We start from the raw sequence: 18,140 nt of genomic DNA, 5'->3' as shown, positions 1-18,140 counted from the left end.
GTGGCAGGGGCGGTTGTGAAGGGAGCACAGGAGGCCTCGCATGGGCTCTGGCTGAGCAGCAGAGGCCAGGGCCATGCTCCAAATGGGTCCTGAAGATGGTTGTCAAGGTCCCTATGGTTAGGAGAGTCCATTGGGAAGAAAGGTGACCACAGGACGGATGCTGCCAGGCTCAGGGCGGGAGGGACGTGCCGTGATTGAAAGGTGCCACCTGTCAGATCTTCCACAGGAAATCCGAGCCTCCCAGTCTAAGGGAAAGTGTTGTACCAACAGGCTAGTAAACAATGCTCTTCAGGCAGCCCAAGCCTCTTGAAGTGGGGGTGGGGTGGGGTGGAAGAGGGAGAGGAAGGGGGGAGGCGGGACCAAAGAGCTGGGGGCTAGAGGCAACTGGGGCTTAAAGGCAGCCTGGGAGTGAGGCCGCTCAGCTGGAGGAAAGACAGTTCCTGAGCCACGGGCAGAAGCCCCACAGGTAGGAGAAGCCCTGGGCCTCTTCCTAAGGGCCCCTCCCCATCTGCCAATTCTCACTCCCACCTTCCAAGGGCCAGAGCCTCCCAGGAGGGCCCCCCAGCTAGAGAAATCCAGGCTCCTTTCTAATTCTCTCCACCACGATATCTACTCGCTTTAGATGCCAGGGGTCTCAGCCCTGCACCAGAGCACCTACAGAGCAGACAGCCAGTGGCCATCAATGAGGAGGCCTCAGAGCAGGGGAGGGGACCTTGGGAGTCTCAAGAGTCAAGCTGGGTTGGGGGGTAGACTGTCTAAGCCAAGCCTGTCCAACCCGTGGGCTACCTGCGGCCCAGGATGGCTTTGAACGTGGCCCAATATGAATCATAAACTTTCTTAACACATTATGAGATTTTTGGTTGTTTTTGTTTTGTTTTGTTTTTGCAATTTTTGTTTTGGCTCATCCGCTATCGTTAGTGTTAACGTATTTTACATGTGGCCCGAGACACTTCTACTTCTACCAGTGTGGTCTAGGGAAGCCAAAAGATTGGGCACTCCTAGGCTAAGCAATTGAGATCGGCCTCTCCAAGGGAGGGCCCCTGGCTGAGTGGGGAAGGTGGAAGCCTTAGGACAATGAGATGACAGAGGAGGCTGCAGTGGATGGTGGACACATCACAGAACATCCAGCGTTTATACTACTGGGGGCTTGGTTCTTGGGCTCCTGGATCCCTTTCCTCCTGGTCTGCCAGAAGAAACAGGAAGAGAGCGGGAGGGGAGATATCTGCACTGCTGCTTTGGACACAAAACAGGGATGGTCTGGAGGCTTCCTGGGGAAGGAAGGAGGAAGGAAAGTAGAGAAAGATAGGAGGGGCGGAGAAACTTTCACAAAGGGCCTACTGTGCACCTAGAAGAAAGAGAGAGAAACTCCTCAGCTGAATCTGACTGCCCTTCCCAACTGGTGGGGTGCCCCAACTCTGGGCCGGGGCCTTTGGAGGGACACTGGGCTGAGGAGCTAGTGGGAGCATATATTTGGTGTGAGCTTTGGAGTGGAAGTTGGGACACTTGGATTCTAGATAGGGCCAGGCCATTTGTCCTATAACTTTAGTCAAGGGACTTCAATTCCCTGAGCATCAAATTCCTATTGGCTCCCTAATGGGCCCAATAACCTATTCTGAAGGGTCACAGCAAAAAACGACCAAGAGAAAGCAGGGCCTCCGCAGTGTAAGCTGTAAACTACAGTAGGGCTATGAATGTTGGGGGTGGGTGGTGGCGTCCTGGTTTCTTAGCACTCTGAGCATATTCACTGCTTTTCTATTTGTGACAAGCCTGGAGGGTGGAAAGCTGAGGTGATAAACATGCAGGATAGCCGAGGTGTGTGTGCGTGTGTGTGCATCTACCCGTCCCCTCTACCACTCTAAGTATGCAGCATGTAGACAGAAGGAAAGATGGTTAGAGCTGCCAGGCTCAGTGGCTCATGCCTGTAAACCCAGCACTTTAGGAGGCCGAGGCAGGAGGATCGCTTGAGGCCAAGAGTTTGAGACCAGCCTGGGAAACATAGTGAGACCCCATCTCTATTAAAAAAAAAAAAAAAAAAAAAAAATTAGCCAGCTGTGATGACGCACACCTGTGGTCACAGCTCCTCGGGAGGCTGAGGTGGGAAGATCCCTTGAGTCCAGGAGGTCGAGATCACAAGGAGCTATGATTGAACCACTGCACTCCAGCCTGGGCAGCAGAATAAGACCCTGTCTCTTTAAAAAAAAAAAAAGATGACTGGAGCACTTAGCTATGTCTTAGCCAAACAGTGTCACACTTTGAGGTATAAAAAGGGTTTGTTATCATCCTACTGGCATTCAGTTCTCTCTGCCTTGACTAACTGATAAATGCCCTCAAGGCTGGGTCAGGACCTTGCCCTGGCCCAGGGCTGGTCACAGCCAACCTACACCATACGAGCTGATGGGTGCTGAGTACTCATTCATGCCAAGCATGCCTCCGAATCCTGTTTTGTTTTGTTTTTCTAAGAGCTAAGGTCTCACTTTGTTGCCCAGGCTGGAGTGTAGTGGCTATTCACAGGCATCATTATAGTGCACTGCAGGCTTGTCCTTCTGGCCTCAGGTGATCCTCCTGCCTCAGCCTCCCAATTAGCTGGACCACAGGCATGTGCCACCACGCCTGGCTCCAAATATTTTCTAAGCATGGGCTGCCTTAATCCTCCAAATATTTTCTAAGCATGGGCTTCCTTAATCCTCCACCATCCCTATGGGATGGGACCTATTGTTATCTGCAGAAATCAAAACACAGAGAGGATGGATAGCTTGCTCAAGGTTAACACAATTAGTAACCCATGGCAGCTGGGATCCCGTCACAGGAAGACACAAGAATCAATGAGTTTCACCACTAGTCCATGTCACCTTCCAAACAAGAGCAGAGAGCAGGAGGGGAAGGGATTGTGTTAGACCAGCATTTGCCATGCTTTCTTCTGCTGCTAGAGACGGCAGTAGATGCTCCTCAGGAAAAACAAAGCAAAAAGAAAAGAAAACAAAGGGAGGGGGAAAAAAAGTCATGGTCAAATAGGTTCGGAGAAAAGTGAGTTAAATGAAGTATAAGCAAGGTTAAGGTTTCTTGACTATCTGGTTTCTAAAATCTACTTAATTGCTAATGAAGTTGTGTATCTGTTTTTGTTTTGTTTTGTTTAATTTTATTTTCTTTACTATAGAGACAGAATTTCATATGTTGCCTAGGCTGGACTTGAACTCTTGGGCTCAAGTACTCCTCCCACCTCGGCGGCCCAAAATGCTAAGATTACAGGCATGAGCTACTGCGCCTGGCTGAAACTGTATATCTCTAAGAGGGTAAAGAGTAGGCTTTTTTGTGGAGCAACCTTAGCCAGAGAATACTCTTTCTCCCAACCCCACAGAAAACCCTCTCCATGTCACGGGAGACCCTAGTTTTCCACAGAACACAGTGTGGAGAACCTGACCCAAATGAACCTCATCATTGTCAGCCAAAACTGAGGCCCAGAGAGGGAAAAGGACTTGCTCAGGTCTCAGTCGGGACTGGAAGATGCAGGTCACAGCCAGTTCCACAACTTCCCAGCTCCCAGCATATCTGCTGATGTATATCCATCGCCCTGGCTCAACTTCCCTCTTTTTTTTTTGAGACAGAGTCTTGCTCTGTCACCCAGGCAGGAATGCGGTGACACGAACTCGGCTCACTGCAACCTCCGCCTCCCAAGTTCAAGCGATTCTCCTGCCTCAGCCTCCCAAGTAGCTGAGATTACAGGCGTCCGCCACCACACCCAGCTAATTTTTGTATTTTTAGTAGAGATGGGGTTTCACCACATTGGCCAGGCTGGTCTCGAACTCCTGACCTTGTGATCTGCCCGCCGCGGGCTCCCAAAGTGCTGGGATTACAGGCGTGAGCCACCATGCCTGGTGTCATCTTCTCTCTTACTTTAAGACATTGCTGGAGCCACTGAACCAGGAAGGGGGCTCTAGCAGGAATCATAGGACAGTGTGAGTATCTTTACAAATCCCAGCCTACTTTTAGGAAACAGTGAGGGCATCGAATTCAGGAACCCCAGGACTCTAGGTAAGACCCGAGTGGGTGGTGGGAACAGAGCCCTGTCTGTCTTCTTGCCTCCTGTCCTCTGCCCATTTACCCAGGTGCCCTCGGTACAATCACTGAGAAAGATGGTACTGCCAAGGGCAAGGGGTATTTTTAGTGCGTGACAGGAGTGCCCACTTTTCTTACTGCCTGAGTCATGCCCTGAGCCCTATTTGGGGATTGTTTTCTTTGTAACTACACCCCCCAAGAAGGGCAGGGGCATGAAGGAGCTAACCCGAGGCCCCTACACACCTGTTTTGTAGCTCCTCTAGTATATACAGTACTTAAATAGGCAACTCCGAGTTAAGATGTCATAATCTACCCCCATGCTTTCTGGGGGCAGTAGGAGGGTCAGGTTGCCAAGCAGAGGTCAGGGAGAGTACAGCCTCATTCTTCACTCAAGGAAACACTTCTTTGCCCAGGCCCACCTATTCCGAAAACCATAGGCTGGCAGAGCTGGCAAGGCTCCAGAGACCAGTTGGCCGTGGGGTTCCTAAATTTCAGCCATTTTTATACACCACCTTTATGATTTTGCTACCTCTGCACCACCTATATTCCAGTTTCCTGAATGACTTCCTTTGAATCAACTTATTTTTAAATTCAGTAAATGTATTTTTAAAAGACACTGTATCACTGTTGGAAATGGAAACTCAATATCACTTACCAGAAATAGAAAGTAACTGTAAAAATAAATACAATGGAAATAAAATGGTGTTATTCAATTCTACCTAGATACTTCTGCTTGCCTAGGCTCTCAGGGGAGAGTAGCTGTTGTTCCACAGGTGTTCTAGGATGCCAGTATAAAATTGTGACCGGGCGCTGCTCATGCCTGTAATCCCAGAACCTTGGGAGGCCAAGGCAGGCGGATCGCTTGAGCTCAGGAGTTCGAGACCAGCCTGGTCAACATGGCAAAACCCCATCTCTACAAAAAAATACAAAAATTAGCCAAGTGTGGTAGTGAGCACCTGTAGTCCCAGCTACTCGGGAGGCTGAGGTTGGAGGATCACCTGACCCCAGGAGGCAGAGGTTGCAGTGACCTGAGATTGCACTCCGGCACTCCAGCCTAGATGACAGAGCAAGACCCCCTCTCAAAAAATAATACAATAAAATTGTGACCAGCTCAGTGGCTTAATCAAAAAGAGGCAACATGACTGAAAAGGCATTATGTGATTCAATGTTCTTTAAAGCCAAAGCCAGAACCTACAGAGGGGCATCAGGTGAACACCATCTAACATCATGTCAATGTAGCCCAACCATCCCAGCTTTGGGGAAGCACTTCTCTGTCCTTCATGCCTGGGTCTCATGTCCAAGTAGGAGCCAAGACTGAACCACGGACTTCCTGACTCCCAGACCAGAGCTCTCTGAGGATGGGGTCTTCACCTCATGCTGGGATGGGGCATGACAAGGTCTGCTTGTCTTCTCTTTCCAGAGATGGAGCAGAAGGAAGGGAAGCCCTCTGAGGATGGGACCACCGTCTCCCCAGTTGCAGACAACCCTGAGATGTCAGGAGGTGGAGCCCCTGCAGAGGAGACCAAAGGCACAGCTGGAAAGGCCATCAATGAGGGGCCTCCTGCCGAGGCAGGAAAGCAGGAAAAGGCACCAGCCGAGGATGGCATTTCAGTGGAACTCCAGGGGGAAGCAAATGGATTAGATGAGGTCAAGGTGGAATCTCAGGGGGAGGGTGGTGGGAAAGAGGACGCTGAGGCTGAACTTAAAGAGGAGGATGGTGAGAAGGAAGAGACCACTGCGGCTTCTCAGGAGATGACTGGCAGGAAAGAAGAGACCAAATCTGAACCCAAGGAGGCTGAGGAAAAGGAGGAGAGCATGCTGGCCTCTGAGAAGCAGAAGGCGGAGGAGAAAGAGGCCAAACCTGAATCTGGGCAGAAAGCCGATGCCAACGACAGAGACAAGCCTGAACCTAAGGCAACTGTTGAGGAGGAGGAGGCCAAGACAGCCTCTCAGGAGGAGACAGGCCAGAGGGAGAAGCGCAGCACTGAACCCAAGGAGAAGGCTACTGACGAAGAGGCCAAGGCTGAATCGCAGAAGAAGGCTGTTGTGGAGGATGAGGCTAAGGCTGAACCCAAGGAGTCCGATGGGAAAGAGGAGGCCAAACATGATACAACAAAGGAGGCTGATGCAAAGGAGGAGGTGGAGGAGGTGGAGGAGGCAGTGAGTGAGGCGGGAAAGGGGGAAGGAGGCTCTGTCATCTCCTGCTCCTGGAAACAAGGCCCCTCTGCTTTAGTCCGTTGGCAAAGTCTGGTCTTCCTCCCGATGATTTCCAGAGCCCAGGGTGGGGGAGGGGGGACAAGGGGTGCAGCACCGTAGTCCCAGACTGCCTTTCAGATCTTTCTGAAGTCCTCGAAGCCAGGGCAGGTGCTGTGTGACCATGAGCTCACACAGATCATGCTCATTCCAGGAGCCAGGCAGTCCCAGTGAAGAGCAGGAGCAGGACGTGGAAAAAGAGCCAGAGGGAGGGGCAGGGGTGCTTCCCAGCTCCCCAGAGGAGTGGCCTGAGAGCCCCACGGGGGAGGGGCACAACCTCAGCACAGGTGAGTGAGAACCCAGAGCCCACAGGATCCTGCAGGGGCCCCCTGCGGGAGGGAGCAAGGAACGTGTCATGGATAGCCCCAGCTTCCCTCCCTCCTTTCCCTCTCCTCCAGATGGGTTGGGTCCAGACTCCGTAGCTTCTGGAGAGACCAGTCCTTCAGCCAGGTAATGTCAAACTCTGGGGCTCCAGCTCCAATTCCCCCTACCTCCTGCTTCCCTCAGCATCCACCATCACCTCAGTCTGGGCTCCCCCAGCACCTGATTTCAACATATTCCAGGATTCCTGGCATTCAGCTTCCTATCCCAGGGCAGAGCCCAGGAAACCAAAGAAGCCAGGGGCATAGCGGGGCACAGTGGCTCATGCCTGTAATCCTGGCACTTTTGGAGGCCGAGGTGGGCAGATCACCTGAGGTCAGGAGTTCGAGACCAGCCTGGCCAACATGGCGAAACCCTGTCTCTACAAAAAATACAAAAATTAGCTGAGCATGGTGTTGGGTGCCTGTAATCCCATCTACTTGGAAGGCTGAGGCAGGATAACTACTTGAACCTGGGAGGCGGAGGTTGCAGTGAGCCGAGATCGTGCCATTGCACTCCAGCCTGTGTGACAAAGCAAGACACTCTAAAAAAAAAAAAAACAAAAAAACCAGAGGCAGAAAGGAACACGAAGGATACCTGGTCCACTTCCCATGTCATGGCTGAAGTCTGCCCTGCAGCATCCCTGACACTTCACAGGAGCTCCTTATCTTTCAGCTGAACATGTTTCCATGGTGCCAGTCACCCAAAAAGCATGATCAGAAAGCCTGACTTGAGACAATGGTTCTGCCATATACCAGCTGTGTGACCTTGGCCACATCGCTGAACCTCTTCTCATCTGTGAAGTGGGCGTACCAATTGTATCTAACTCGTAGGATTATTCTCAGACTTCAATGAGTAACAAGTGCAAAGCACTTTAGCCCAGTGACTGGTCCGTGGCAGGTGCTGGATAAAATAAGAGGCTTATGCTTGCCATTGCACAACTTCAGTCATTAGAGGAATTACATGGAGCTGAAATCTGCCTCCTTGTCCTCCCTTTTTTTTTTTTTTTTTTTTTTTTGAGATGGAGTCTTGTTCTGTCACCCAGGCTGGAGTGCAATGGCGCGATCTCGGCTCACTGCAAACTCTGCCTCTCAGGTTCAAGCAATTCTCCTGCCTCAGCGTCCCGAGTAGCTGGGATTACATGCGCGTGCCACCATGCCCGGCTAATTTTTGTATTTTTACTAGAGGTGGGGTTTCACCATGTTGGCCAGGTTGGTTTTGAACTCCTGACCTCAGGTGATCCACCCACCTTGGCCTCCCAAACTGCTGGGATTACAGGCGTGAGCCACTGCGCCCGGCCTCCTTGTCCCTTTCTTAGGGAAAGATGACCAGTGAATAGTCACTGAGCAGGCACCGCTGGATGCTTTACATTCACCTTCCTACATAGGACAGGTAGGTATTCTTGTCCTCATTTTACAGATGAGGAAGCTAAGGCTCAAACAATCTGACAGTCCCAAGATCACACAGCAAATAAGAGGTAAAGCTGTGCCGAGTGCAGTGGCTCTCACCTGTAATCCCAGCACTTTAGGAGGCTGAGGCAGGCAGATCACCTGAGGTCAGGAGTTCGAGACCAGCCTGGCCAACATGGCGCAATCCCATCTCTACTAATAATACAAAAATTAACTGGGTGTGGTGGCGGGCACCTGTAATACCAGCTACTTGGGAGGCTGAGGCAGGAGAATTGCTTGAATCTGGGAGGCGGAGGTTGCAGTGAGCCAAGATCATGCCACTGCACTCCAGCCTAGGCAACAAGAGCAAAGCTCTGTCTCAAAAAAAAAAAAAAAAAAAAAAAAAAGGAGCAAAGCCAGGTTCCAAACTCAGGTCAGACCTCAGAGGTGTCCTAGCTCCACCCATATGTCCTCACCAGACCACATGCTCCTTCAGGTTAGACCGAGACTCACGATTCCTTCTCAATGTCCTCCCAGTGCTGGGCACAGAAAAAATGTGTGTAACAACTGCACACACCCCTTTAGACTGCAGTGCTGCCCACCCTCCAGCCCCACAGCCCCCTCCCTGCGTCCTGCAGTGCTGGTCCCAGCCTCTCTCATGCTTCTTTGGACTTCTCCATATAGTGAGTCTTCACCCAGCGATGTGCCCCAGAGTCCCCCTGAGTCCCCTCCCTCAGGGGAGAAGAAGGAGAAGGCACCAGAGCGCAGGGTATCAACCCCTGCTCGGCCCCGGGGGCCCCGAGCACAGAACCGCAAAGCCATCGTGGACAAGTTTGGCGGGTAGGACACAGGCCAGGGGCTGAGCTGGGTTTTCCCGTACGTAGGAGCCCTGGGTTGGTGGGAGGGTGGCCTCAGGGGCTGTGAGAACAGCCCAGACCAAGGCAGGAGGAATGACACCTGAGGGCTGGGGATCCTCCCAGTAGGGCCCTTCATGGCCTCCTGCCTCTCTGGCTTGGCCTTGCACCCCTCTCCCCTCACAGGGCAGCGTCCGGCCCTACGGCCCTGTTCCGGAACACTAAGGCAGCTGGGGCAGCCATTGGTGGTGTCAAGAACATGCTCTTGGAGTGGTGCCGAGCCATGACAAAAAAATACGAGGTGGGCATGGGACAGAGCTGCATGGGTGAGGCAGGGGTCCAAGGAAGGTTCGAGTGGTGCAAACCCCAAAGGGCGGGAGGGTGGGAAGGGGGCCAAGTCCAGGCCATCTGGCTGAGGCTCACTGAGGCCTCCCCTGTGCCCTGCCTGCCACAGCACGTGGACATCCAGAACTTCTCCTCCAGCTGGAGCAGTGGCATGGCCTTCTGTGCCCTCATCCACAAGTTCTTCCCTGACGCCTTTGACTACGCAGAGCTGGACCCCACGAAGCGCCGGCACAACTTCACCCTGGCCTTCTCCACAGCAGAGTAAGCCTCAGCCATGGGCTGGCAGAGCTGGATGGGATCCTAGGCGAGGACTGGATTCACAGGGGTTGAGTAGTGGGCAGTTACACTGATGCTGGTGCCACACATTCATATACCCAACAGACATTTTTTGAGGGCCAGGCACTGTTTCAGGCTCTGGGGATACAGCAGTGGGTGAAACAGACAAAAATCTCTGCTTGGGTCAAGCGCAGTGGCTTACTTGTATAATCCCAGCACTTTGGGAGGCCGAGGCAGGAGAATCGCTTGAGGCCAGGAGTTCAAGACCAGCCAGGGCAACATAGCGAGACCCCCATCTCTACAAAAAATCAAAGAATTAGCTGGGCATGGTGGTGGATACCTGTGGTCCCAGCTGCTCGGGAGGCTGAGATGGGAGGATCACTTGGGCTCAGGAAGTCAAGGCTGCAGTGAGCCATGATTGAGTCACTGCATTCTAGCTTGGGTGACAGAGCAAGACCTTGTCTCAAAACAAAACAAAACAAAACAAAACAAAAAAACTACAATTTTAAAAAATGACAGGGAAACTCACAGTATGGATTTACAACTCTAAGTGAATATCAGAAGGGCAGGCAGCTCTGCTCTGACCAAGTGCTCCTGAACCGCAGGCTGTGAACCACTGTCCTGCTCCTGCAGCTGCCTGGACTCTGGTTCTGAGCCAGGCAGAGCCGCTGGAAGGTGGGAGGAGTCATCAGATGACAATGACAGGCCGACAGGAGGCATCAGGCAGCTGAAAGCCCAGGAGGTCATGGGGATGTGTGGAGAAGGAGGGAGGAGAATAGAAGCGGAGGTGTCTGGGTTTGAATCCCGCCTCCTCCTCCCCAGCTCTGTGACTCTGGCCAGCTGTCTTAGCCTCTCTAGAGGCCCCACATCACAGGGCTTGCTGTAAAGATTCAGTGTGAAGAGGAAACAGTGTCTGCCACAGCCATCACACCCCACTGCCTGTTCCAGAACTCTCCTCCGATTCCCATGGAGTCCGGGGATGAGGGGAGGGAGTGGCCAATGCTGAAGCCCCCAGTGGCGGAGCCCTTCCCCACCCACTCCCCCGGCTCAGTGGGAATGAAGGTTTTGCCTCTCCCACACAGAGGGACAGCATCCGAACCCACAACCATGGGCCACTGCATTGGTTGCAGGGAGTTTGTCCCATTCTCCAAAATCCTCCAGTGTGTGCCCTTCCCACGGCTCCCAGTCCAGCGTGGATTTTGACCCTGCAGTCTCAGCCCCAAGGGAGGATTTCCACTGGGGCCCTGGTTTCTCCTATGCCAGCACCTATGGCTGGCTTTGGTAGGCAGGGACTGCTGAGACCCAGCTTCAGAGTGAGGATGCCAGAGGTGTCAGACAGGCCCCCGGGGTTGTGTTGCTCACTTTGGCCTTGGGCAAACCACCGAAACACTCTGAGTCTCCGCTTCCTCTTCTGCTGGCTGAGGATGGAGGGAAGGAGTCTATGAGAACGTCCAAGGGGAAGCGTCTGATAAAGCATGAGATTGGCGTGAGGCCTCAACACTGATTAGCTCAGATTATCGGACTCAGCAAAGCCAGTGGTGTCACAGAGCCCCAAAGGGCAGCTGCGAAGTTAGAAAAAGAGGACTTGTTGCCAAGTGCCAGCAGCTCCTGAAACACACCAAGCATTCCTGCCTCGGGGCCCCTGCACCTGCTGTTTCCTCTGCCTGGACTCCCTTCCCCAGATGTGCATATGACTTACTCTAAGAGGCCTACCCTGAGCACCCTATTAAAAAATACCACAGCTGGGTGCGGTGGCTCACACCTGTAATCCCAGCACTTCAGGAGGCCAAGGCGTGTGGATCACTTGAGGTCAGGAGTTTGAGATCAGCCTGGCCAACATGGTGAAACCTTGTCTCTACCAAAAATACAAAAATTCGCCAGGCGTGGTGGCACACACCTGTAATCCCAGCTACTTGGGAGGCTGAGGCAGGAGAATCACTTGAACCCAGGAAGCAGAGGTTGCAGTGAGCCGAAATCTCCCCACTGCACTCCAGCCTGGGCAACAGAGCAAGACTCCATCTGAAAAATAAATAAATACATTAAAAATAAATAAAAAATACCAGATCTCCTCCAACATAAGAACATACCCTGTGTCCCTTCCTGCCTTATTTTCCTCCTGAGCACCTCTCACCATCTGATGTACCACCTACTTTGTGTGTTGCTTGCTGTCTCCCGCCACAAGAATGTCCATGCCATGACAGTATGGAAGTTTTGGTTTTATTCACTGATGAATTCTCAGAGCCTGGAAGAGGGCCTGGCACATAATACGCTCCTGATAAATACATAGAAACTGAATGAATGATGCTCCTGGAGATGCTGCAGCTGCAAGCCAGGACTCTGGCTAGGATTTGGTTTCTGTCCTTTATCTTTTTTTTTTTTTTTCTTTTTTGAAACAGAGTGTCACTCTGTCGCCTAGGCTAGAGTGCAGTGGTGTGATCTCAGCTCACTGCAACCTCCGCCTCCTGGGTTTGAGTGATTCTCATGCCTCAGCCTCCCAAGTAGCTGGGATTACAGGTGCCCGCCACCATGCCCAGCTAATTTTTTTTATTTTTTGTAGAGATGGAATTTCACCATGTTGGCCAGGCTGGTCTCGAACTCCTGACCTCAGGTGATCCACCTGCTTTAGCCTCCCAAAGTGCTGGGATTACAGGTATGAGCCCCCGCGCCCGGCCCCTTTAAGTTCTTCCTGAGGGGCCTGGCCTACCAGAAGCTCCCCAGTTCCAGAGGACAGATACACATGCATGTGAAAGTGGTGGGTTAATGTAGAACTAGACACCAGAGGGTCCTGCTCCCAGGTGAGGACAAGAAGTGCAATGAAAATGTGGGCTTTGGAATCAGACCCAGCTGGGTTTGAGTCTTCTATTATTTTAATTTTTGTTTTTATTTTTTTGAGAAGCTCCCATTCTCCAAAAAGGTCTCACTAGGTTGTCCAGGCTGGTCTCGAACTACTGAGCTCAAGGGATCCTCCTGCATTGGCCTCCCAAAGTGCTGGGATTACAGGTGTGAGCCACTGTGCCTGGCCTCAAACTCATTATTGAAGTATTCACTGGGGTTGGCTTTGGCGTTACCTGTCTACATCCTGTGACCTACCTATAGGAGGATCACAGCTAAAGGAAGCCACGGCACCTGGCCTGGGTTTGTCTTAACTCTGCTGTGGCCTCAGTTATCTCATCTATATAATGGGATGATTGGCTTAGATGATCTCCCAGCTCCAACATCCCAGCCTATCCTATGAGCTTCATCGTTGCTGGGCTGCCGGCACCCATCCCCTTATCCTTCACCTTTGACCTTCTGCTCCCATATCCTTCACCTTTGACCTTCTGCTCCTCATTCTACCCCATTCCTTAGGAAACTGGCTGACTGTGCTCAGCTGCTGGACGTGGATGACATGGTGCGGTTGGCTGTGCCCGACTCCAAGTGCGTCTACACCTACATCCAGGAACTGTACCGCAGCCTCGTGCAGAAAGGACTGGTGAAGACCAAGAAGAAATGAGGAGGTGACTGGCTCTGTGGGCAGAGATGGGCAGGGTGCCCAGCTCACCAGCTGTGGCCTGGGGGCTCCCTTCTGCTCGATGGAGGCACCAGAGCCAGGGGCTCAGGCAAGGGCATGTGGCGTTGGTTTTAACCGCATTAAAAAGTACTTTTGTAAAATCCTCTCTGGCCCCTCAGTGCCCGCTCCATACTTGGCCCAGGAACGTCTGCACTCTGGGATGATAAACTCTGGACACAGGGGTTTCCTCACCGGCTGAGGTATCAATAACTATGCAAGGTGTCTGGGAAAGGACAATGGCCTGGGTCTCACCACTAACCAGCTGTGTGACACTGGGCCATACAGTTAACCTCTCTGGGCCTCAGTTTACAGGCTGAAAGGGGATAATGGGAGTTGCAACCTTATGAAGGTGTTGCGAGAGTCAAATGAGATAATGAAAAGGGCAAAAAGCTTTGCCCAGTCCTGCCACTCAAGTGTTCAGTAAGTGGTCGCCAAAAATAAAAAACAAACTTACATTTTGACTCTGGTGGCACTTCTTCTGGTTATATTCCCCTCTTTCCACGCTTCTCAGGTAAGGGCACTCCAGGGCAAGAGCTGGAGAAGATTCTCTAGAAACAAGTGGGATCTGGTTGACTTCCTTGACTCAAATCACCCCATATTCTGTCTCTGAAAAGCCAGCAGTATTCCAGGAGCTTACAACAATTGCAACCAGAAAGTTCTTCCTCTGGGTTAAGTTAATCCCTCTATCTGGCTGAAGTTTTGGCTTGTTTTTGCTTTTCCATTGCTCATGAGATACAAACTCCTGAGCTGATTACAATTTCCTGCTAACTATCCAGTCTGGTTTTATCAGCCATTTGGGGCATATGTGCTGATAAAAGCAGCTCATGAAAAATACAGAAAACAAAACACATCCCAGCCACAACCCTGGCTCACCTGCAGGGGTGTGGATTGGCAGAGTGGACCCCAGCAATCCACTGAAGTGCTCTGTGCCTCAATTGCCTCATCTTTAAAATGGGGATGTTGGCTGGGCGTGGTGGCTCACACCTGTAATCCCAGCACTTTGGGAGGCCAAAACAGGTGGATCACCTGAGGTCAGGAGTTCGAGACCAGCCTGGCCAATATGGGGAAACCCCATCTTTACTAAAATTACAAAAATTAGCCAGTTGTGGTGGTGGGCATCTGTAATCCCAGCTACTCAAGAGACTGAGGCAGGAGAATCGCTTGAATTCAGGCGGCGGAGGTTGCAGTGAGCCGAGATCACACTGCTGCACTCTAGCCTGGGTGACGGAGTGAGACTCTCTCTCAAATAAAAAAAATAAAATGGGGACGTCATCCCTGTGTACCTTCTGAAAGCACCTCTGTCCAAGGATGGCCTATTTTTCCATAGCCAACATTCCTTTTGATGTTTGGGGAACATCCAGGGGAAGCAAGGTCAGAAATTTATGCTTAAATCCCTAGTCCTCTCTGGTCCTGATGAAACTACCCCATCGCCTCATCAAAGACTCAGCTGCACTCCAGAATTCATCTTTGACTTTAATGGCTTAAGCAAGATCATGGTTTCTGTGGCTCCCCCTGGACTGGATGCTGGAGGACACACACTTCACAGTCTGAGGCCTGGTCCCAGGAACTGGCAATCTAACAGGATGGCAAGTGGTTTTGAAACATACAGATTTTCAGGATGGAAGTCTGATTTTTCAGATTGTGACTCATCCGTGGAAAATAAACGGTTTAGCACCTAAATCTGTAGATTCCCATCAGTGGCTTTGCTGACTCAGGTATAAATAGGGTACCCTCCATATGTCTCCCACCCATACGCTCCACTGTCCCCAGGCCCTCAGTGCCTGAGCCCTAGGGGGATTCGAGTTGGCTGCTGGGCTCATTTCCTGCAAGCGGGCCGGCGAGATGACCTGTCTCTCTAAGATGGAGAGCTGGAGAACTGGCCTGTAACTCTGCAAACTTAAACTCCCTTGGCTCTGGGGGATGCAAAGGCTGTGGGAAGGGTGTACCTGTGGCCAGGTGAACCCGGGAGTGAGTCCACACACAACACACACACTCACAGCTCCCTTCCCTCTACCCCACACACACAAACGAATGACTAACAACCTAAGAAAGAAAAAATGAGTGGGGAATGGGCCATAGGGGGCTCTGGCCTCAGTCCATGAGGTGTGTCCATCCACCATGCCAAGGATCCAGTGCACAGAGGGTCAGAACATGAGTTAGGAGGGCCGGTCCACTCCATATTGGAGGGTGAACTCTTCAGCATTCTTTCTGAACAGCTCCGGATTCTCTGTCAGCAGGTCAGCGAGGTCCACCCGCAGGGGCTCCCTGATATTCGGTCTATTCACCAGCACATTCAGGGCCTCCAGGACTGGGGAGAGACAGGCCAGGACATCAGGGCAGAGGGAAGGGGGTCACGGCTGCCCACTCCCAATGCCTTGACACTCCACACCCACTCCTTGGAGGAAAGGTTCCATCTCTTAGGCTGACTCTATGACCGGATCAAACACCCCACTCATTCTTGGTTGGTGACACCCAAGACCTTGACTGATGACATCAGTGGTTTTCAAACAACTACATTCCATGGCTTCAGAGAAGCTCTTCATCATGGGAGCCACTGAAATAAGTGAGGTTTCTGGGTCTTATCCCCATTTCAACAAAAACTACTCTGTTTTCCTCCATTATATTGATAGTCCAAATAAACTTTTCCTTGGGCAAAAGGGGTCTAAGGCTAAAGACTGAAAACCACCATGGCCCCCTGGCTCTTCATCTTTCACAGATGCCTTTGGGAACCTGGTGAAGGTAGCAGCCCATCTCCTGAGACAGACGCACACTCCACGTGCAAAACAGATAGTTCCCAGACCCCTTGAAGCTCATCCAAGGACCACTCCTCTCCCTGCTCCCACTCCCACCAAGCAAAGGACTTTTGTTTCCTGAGTTAAAAACTCCTGAGGTGGTCCAGGTAGAGGATTGCACACTGACTCAGTCACAGGCTCTAGAGCTGCATTGTTCAATATGGTAACCATTAGCCACAGGCAGGCATCTAAATTTAAATGAATCAAAATCAGGCTGGGCACGGTGGCTCACACCTGTGATCCCAGCACTTTGGGAGGCCAAGATGGGTGGATGGCTTGAACTCATGAGTTTGAGACCAGCCTGGGCAACATAGCAAAACCTGGTCTCTACAAAACATACAAAAATGAGCCAGGTGTAGTGGCATGCTCCTGTAGTCCCAGTTACTCGGGAGGCTGAGGTGGGAGGATGGCTTGAGCCCAGGAGGTAGAGGTTGCAGTGAGCCAAGATCGCACCATTGAACTAACTGCCTGGGCAATAGAGACAGACCGTGTCTCAAAAGAAAAGAAAAAAAAAATTAAAATTAAGTACCATTAAGAATTGAGTTCCAGCCAGGCGCAGTGACTCACACCTGTAATCCCAGCACTCTGGGAGGCCAAGATAGGCGGATCGCCTGAGGTCAGGAGTTCGAGACCAGCCTGGCTAACATGACAAAATCCCTCTCTACTAAAAACACAAAATTAGCTGGATGTGGTGGCACACACCTGTAATTCCAGCTACTCGAGAAGCTGAGGCCAGAGAATCGCCTGAACCTGGGAGGCAGAGGTTGCAGTGAGCCGAGATCGCACCACTGCACCCCGGCCTAGGCGACAGAGCGAGACTCCGTCTTAAAAAAGGAAAAGAACTGAGTTCCTCAGTTGCAACAGTCACATGTGGCTCGCGACTCAGCCAAGTGCTGCCGTTTGCCATCTGTATGACCTTAGGCAACCACTTCGCCTCTCACATGCCTCAAATGTCCGGGTCTATTCAACAAGGCTAACGACAACACTACCTCACGGGGTGGTGGAGGAAATGAAAATGAAGTCCGCATGTGATGTTCTCAGCACAGCGCTGAAAGTGCTCAGTCAAGTGACAGCTATTCTCATTATGAGGCCAGTTCCCTCCACTGTCATTTAGGACACCGAGTCCCAGAAAGGAACGAAAACTTGCCCAAAGTCCACAGAGGGAACAGCGGGCTTTCTTATCCCGAGCCCTTCCCTGTACAGCCAGGCTGCCTCTCTCGTGAACCACAGCAATGTTCCTCTGTCACAACTGCCCAGCTACAGGAACAGAGGCAGGAGGAGGTCAGTCTGTCCAGGAAGCATCCCTTCTATCTCACAGTAAGTTCAGCCAAGACTCACAATTTTCACCTCCTCTCTTCGGGGCTTTTCAAGCTCAGAATAAGTCTGTGAAACCCCCTTCCAGTAATCTCTACCCAGTATCAGTCCCTCCTCCGGGCAAAGCCCAGCCCCACCTTGGCAAGTCTTGGTGCAAGGCTTCCAGTTCTCACTGCTGATGATGGGCAAGCAAACATGTCCGCTCTCGTCCACGTTGGGGTGGTAGATCTTGGTTGTGAATTTGATCATGGGAGGCCTGAACGGATACTCAGGCGGGAAGCTGATGCACAGGTTGAAGGCTTTGAGGTGGTAGGGAGGTTGGTCCTGTGCAGAGAGAAAAGGGGTCAAGCTCCGGTCTGGTTTTCTTCCCTTCCTGCCCCCATCCCAGGGTCCTAGGCATCCTCTGCTTCACTCCCAGGGGGACACATGAGCCAGGATACGCACAGCACCTGCATTCATTTGACAACTGAGTCATGGATTAGTGAAAATGTGAAATCACCAAAGGGCACTGGCCTGGGAGGCAGAGAAGTCTGATCCAGGCTTTTGCTGTGTGACCACGGTTGAGCCACTTCCCACCTCTAGGCCTCAGTTTCCTCATTTGTAAAGTGGATAAAGATGGACTAGATGAGCTCTAAGGACCATCTCAGCTTTCATGGATTTCTGAGATTATGGAAGAAAAGGATGGAACATCCTTTCTTAGAACATTAGAATGGGGGTGAGGAAATGGAGAAAATGAGGAAATCCTAAGAACTCAGGAACTTAGGCAAATACAAAGGTGCAGCTGCAGTGGAAAACAGTATGGCCATTTCTCCAAAGATTAGACACTGAATTACCATATGATCCAGCAGTTCTACTTCTGAGTAGATACCCAAAGAACTGAAAACAAACAGGTATTTGTATACCAATGTTTCTAGCAGCCAAAAGGTGAAAGCAAACCAAGTGGATCAATCAACAA

General features: G+C 51.5%; 4 protein-coding genes across 9 annotated transcripts in view; 2 read left to right on the top strand and 2 right to left on the bottom strand.

The window, feature by feature from the left end:
• Window positions 1-18,140, bottom strand: part of TIMM10 (translocase of inner mitochondrial membrane 10) — a 301,193-nt gene that overhangs the window by 6,444 nt on the left and 276,609 nt on the right. The window lies entirely within an intron of this gene.
• SERPING1 (serpin family G member 1) overlaps window positions 1-18,140 on the top strand; it is a 437,682-nt gene that overhangs the window by 354,198 nt on the left and 65,344 nt on the right. The window lies entirely within an intron of this gene.
• On the top strand, window positions 336-15,105 carry SMTNL1 (smoothelin like 1). 4 transcript variants are annotated; one of them, XM_050758538.1, is made up of 9 exons: window positions 336-466; window positions 5,474-6,213; window positions 6,461-6,593; window positions 6,705-6,756; window positions 8,739-8,894; window positions 9,095-9,209; window positions 9,363-9,514; window positions 12,878-13,026; window positions 14,478-15,105. In XM_050758538.1, exons 2-8 carry the CDS (start codon window positions 5,476-5,478, stop codon window positions 13,020-13,022), a joined length of 1,491 nt encoding a protein of 496 aa, XP_050614495.1. In that variant the 5' UTR covers window positions 336-466; window positions 5,474-5,475; the 3' UTR covers window positions 13,023-13,026; window positions 14,478-15,105. The 4 variants fall into 4 exon arrangements, with proteins under 4 accessions (XP_050614495.1, XP_050614497.1, XP_050614496.1 ...); XM_050758540.1 differs by lacking the exon at window positions 14,478-15,105 and having other exon boundaries at window positions 5,474-6,192; window positions 12,878-13,180; XM_050758539.1 differs by lacking the exon at window positions 14,478-15,105 and having other exon boundaries at window positions 5,474-6,201; window positions 12,878-13,180.
• UBE2L6 (ubiquitin conjugating enzyme E2 L6) overlaps window positions 14,540-18,140 on the bottom strand; it is a 622,645-nt gene continuing 619,044 nt past the window's right edge. For both annotated transcript variants that reach the window (XM_050758657.1, XM_050758658.1), the window contains 2 exons: window positions 17,323-17,509; window positions 14,540-15,387 (listed from right to left, as the gene is read on the bottom strand). In XM_050758657.1, coding sequence (XP_050614614.1) covers window positions 15,236-15,387; window positions 17,323-17,509 — 339 coding nt within the window. In that variant the 3' untranslated portion in view covers window positions 14,540-15,235. The remainder of the gene's footprint in view (window positions 15,388-17,322; window positions 17,510-18,140) is intronic.

This window comes from Macaca thibetana, chromosome 14 (assembly GCF_024542745.1).
Source record: "Macaca thibetana thibetana isolate TM-01 chromosome 14, ASM2454274v1, whole genome shotgun sequence".
NCBI classification, from domain to species: Eukaryota; Metazoa; Chordata; class Mammalia; order Primates; family Cercopithecidae; genus Macaca; species Macaca thibetana.
This window is presented reverse-complemented; position numbering and strand designations above follow the sequence as displayed.

Bases quoted from the DNA above. Each gene is read 5' to 3' on its own strand.
- SMTNL1 (XM_050758538.1), top strand. From the start codon at position 5,476: ATGGAGCAGAAGGAAGGGAAGCCCTCTGAGGATGGGACCACCGTCTCC. The intron at 6,594-6,704 runs GTGAGTGAGAAC...CCTCTCCTCCAG, and splicing joins GGGGCACAACCTCAGCACAG to ATGGGTTGGGTCCAGACTCC. The intron at 9,515-12,877 runs GTAAGCCTCAGC...CCCATTCCTTAG, and splicing joins CTGGCCTTCTCCACAGCAGA to GAAACTGGCTGACTGTGCTC.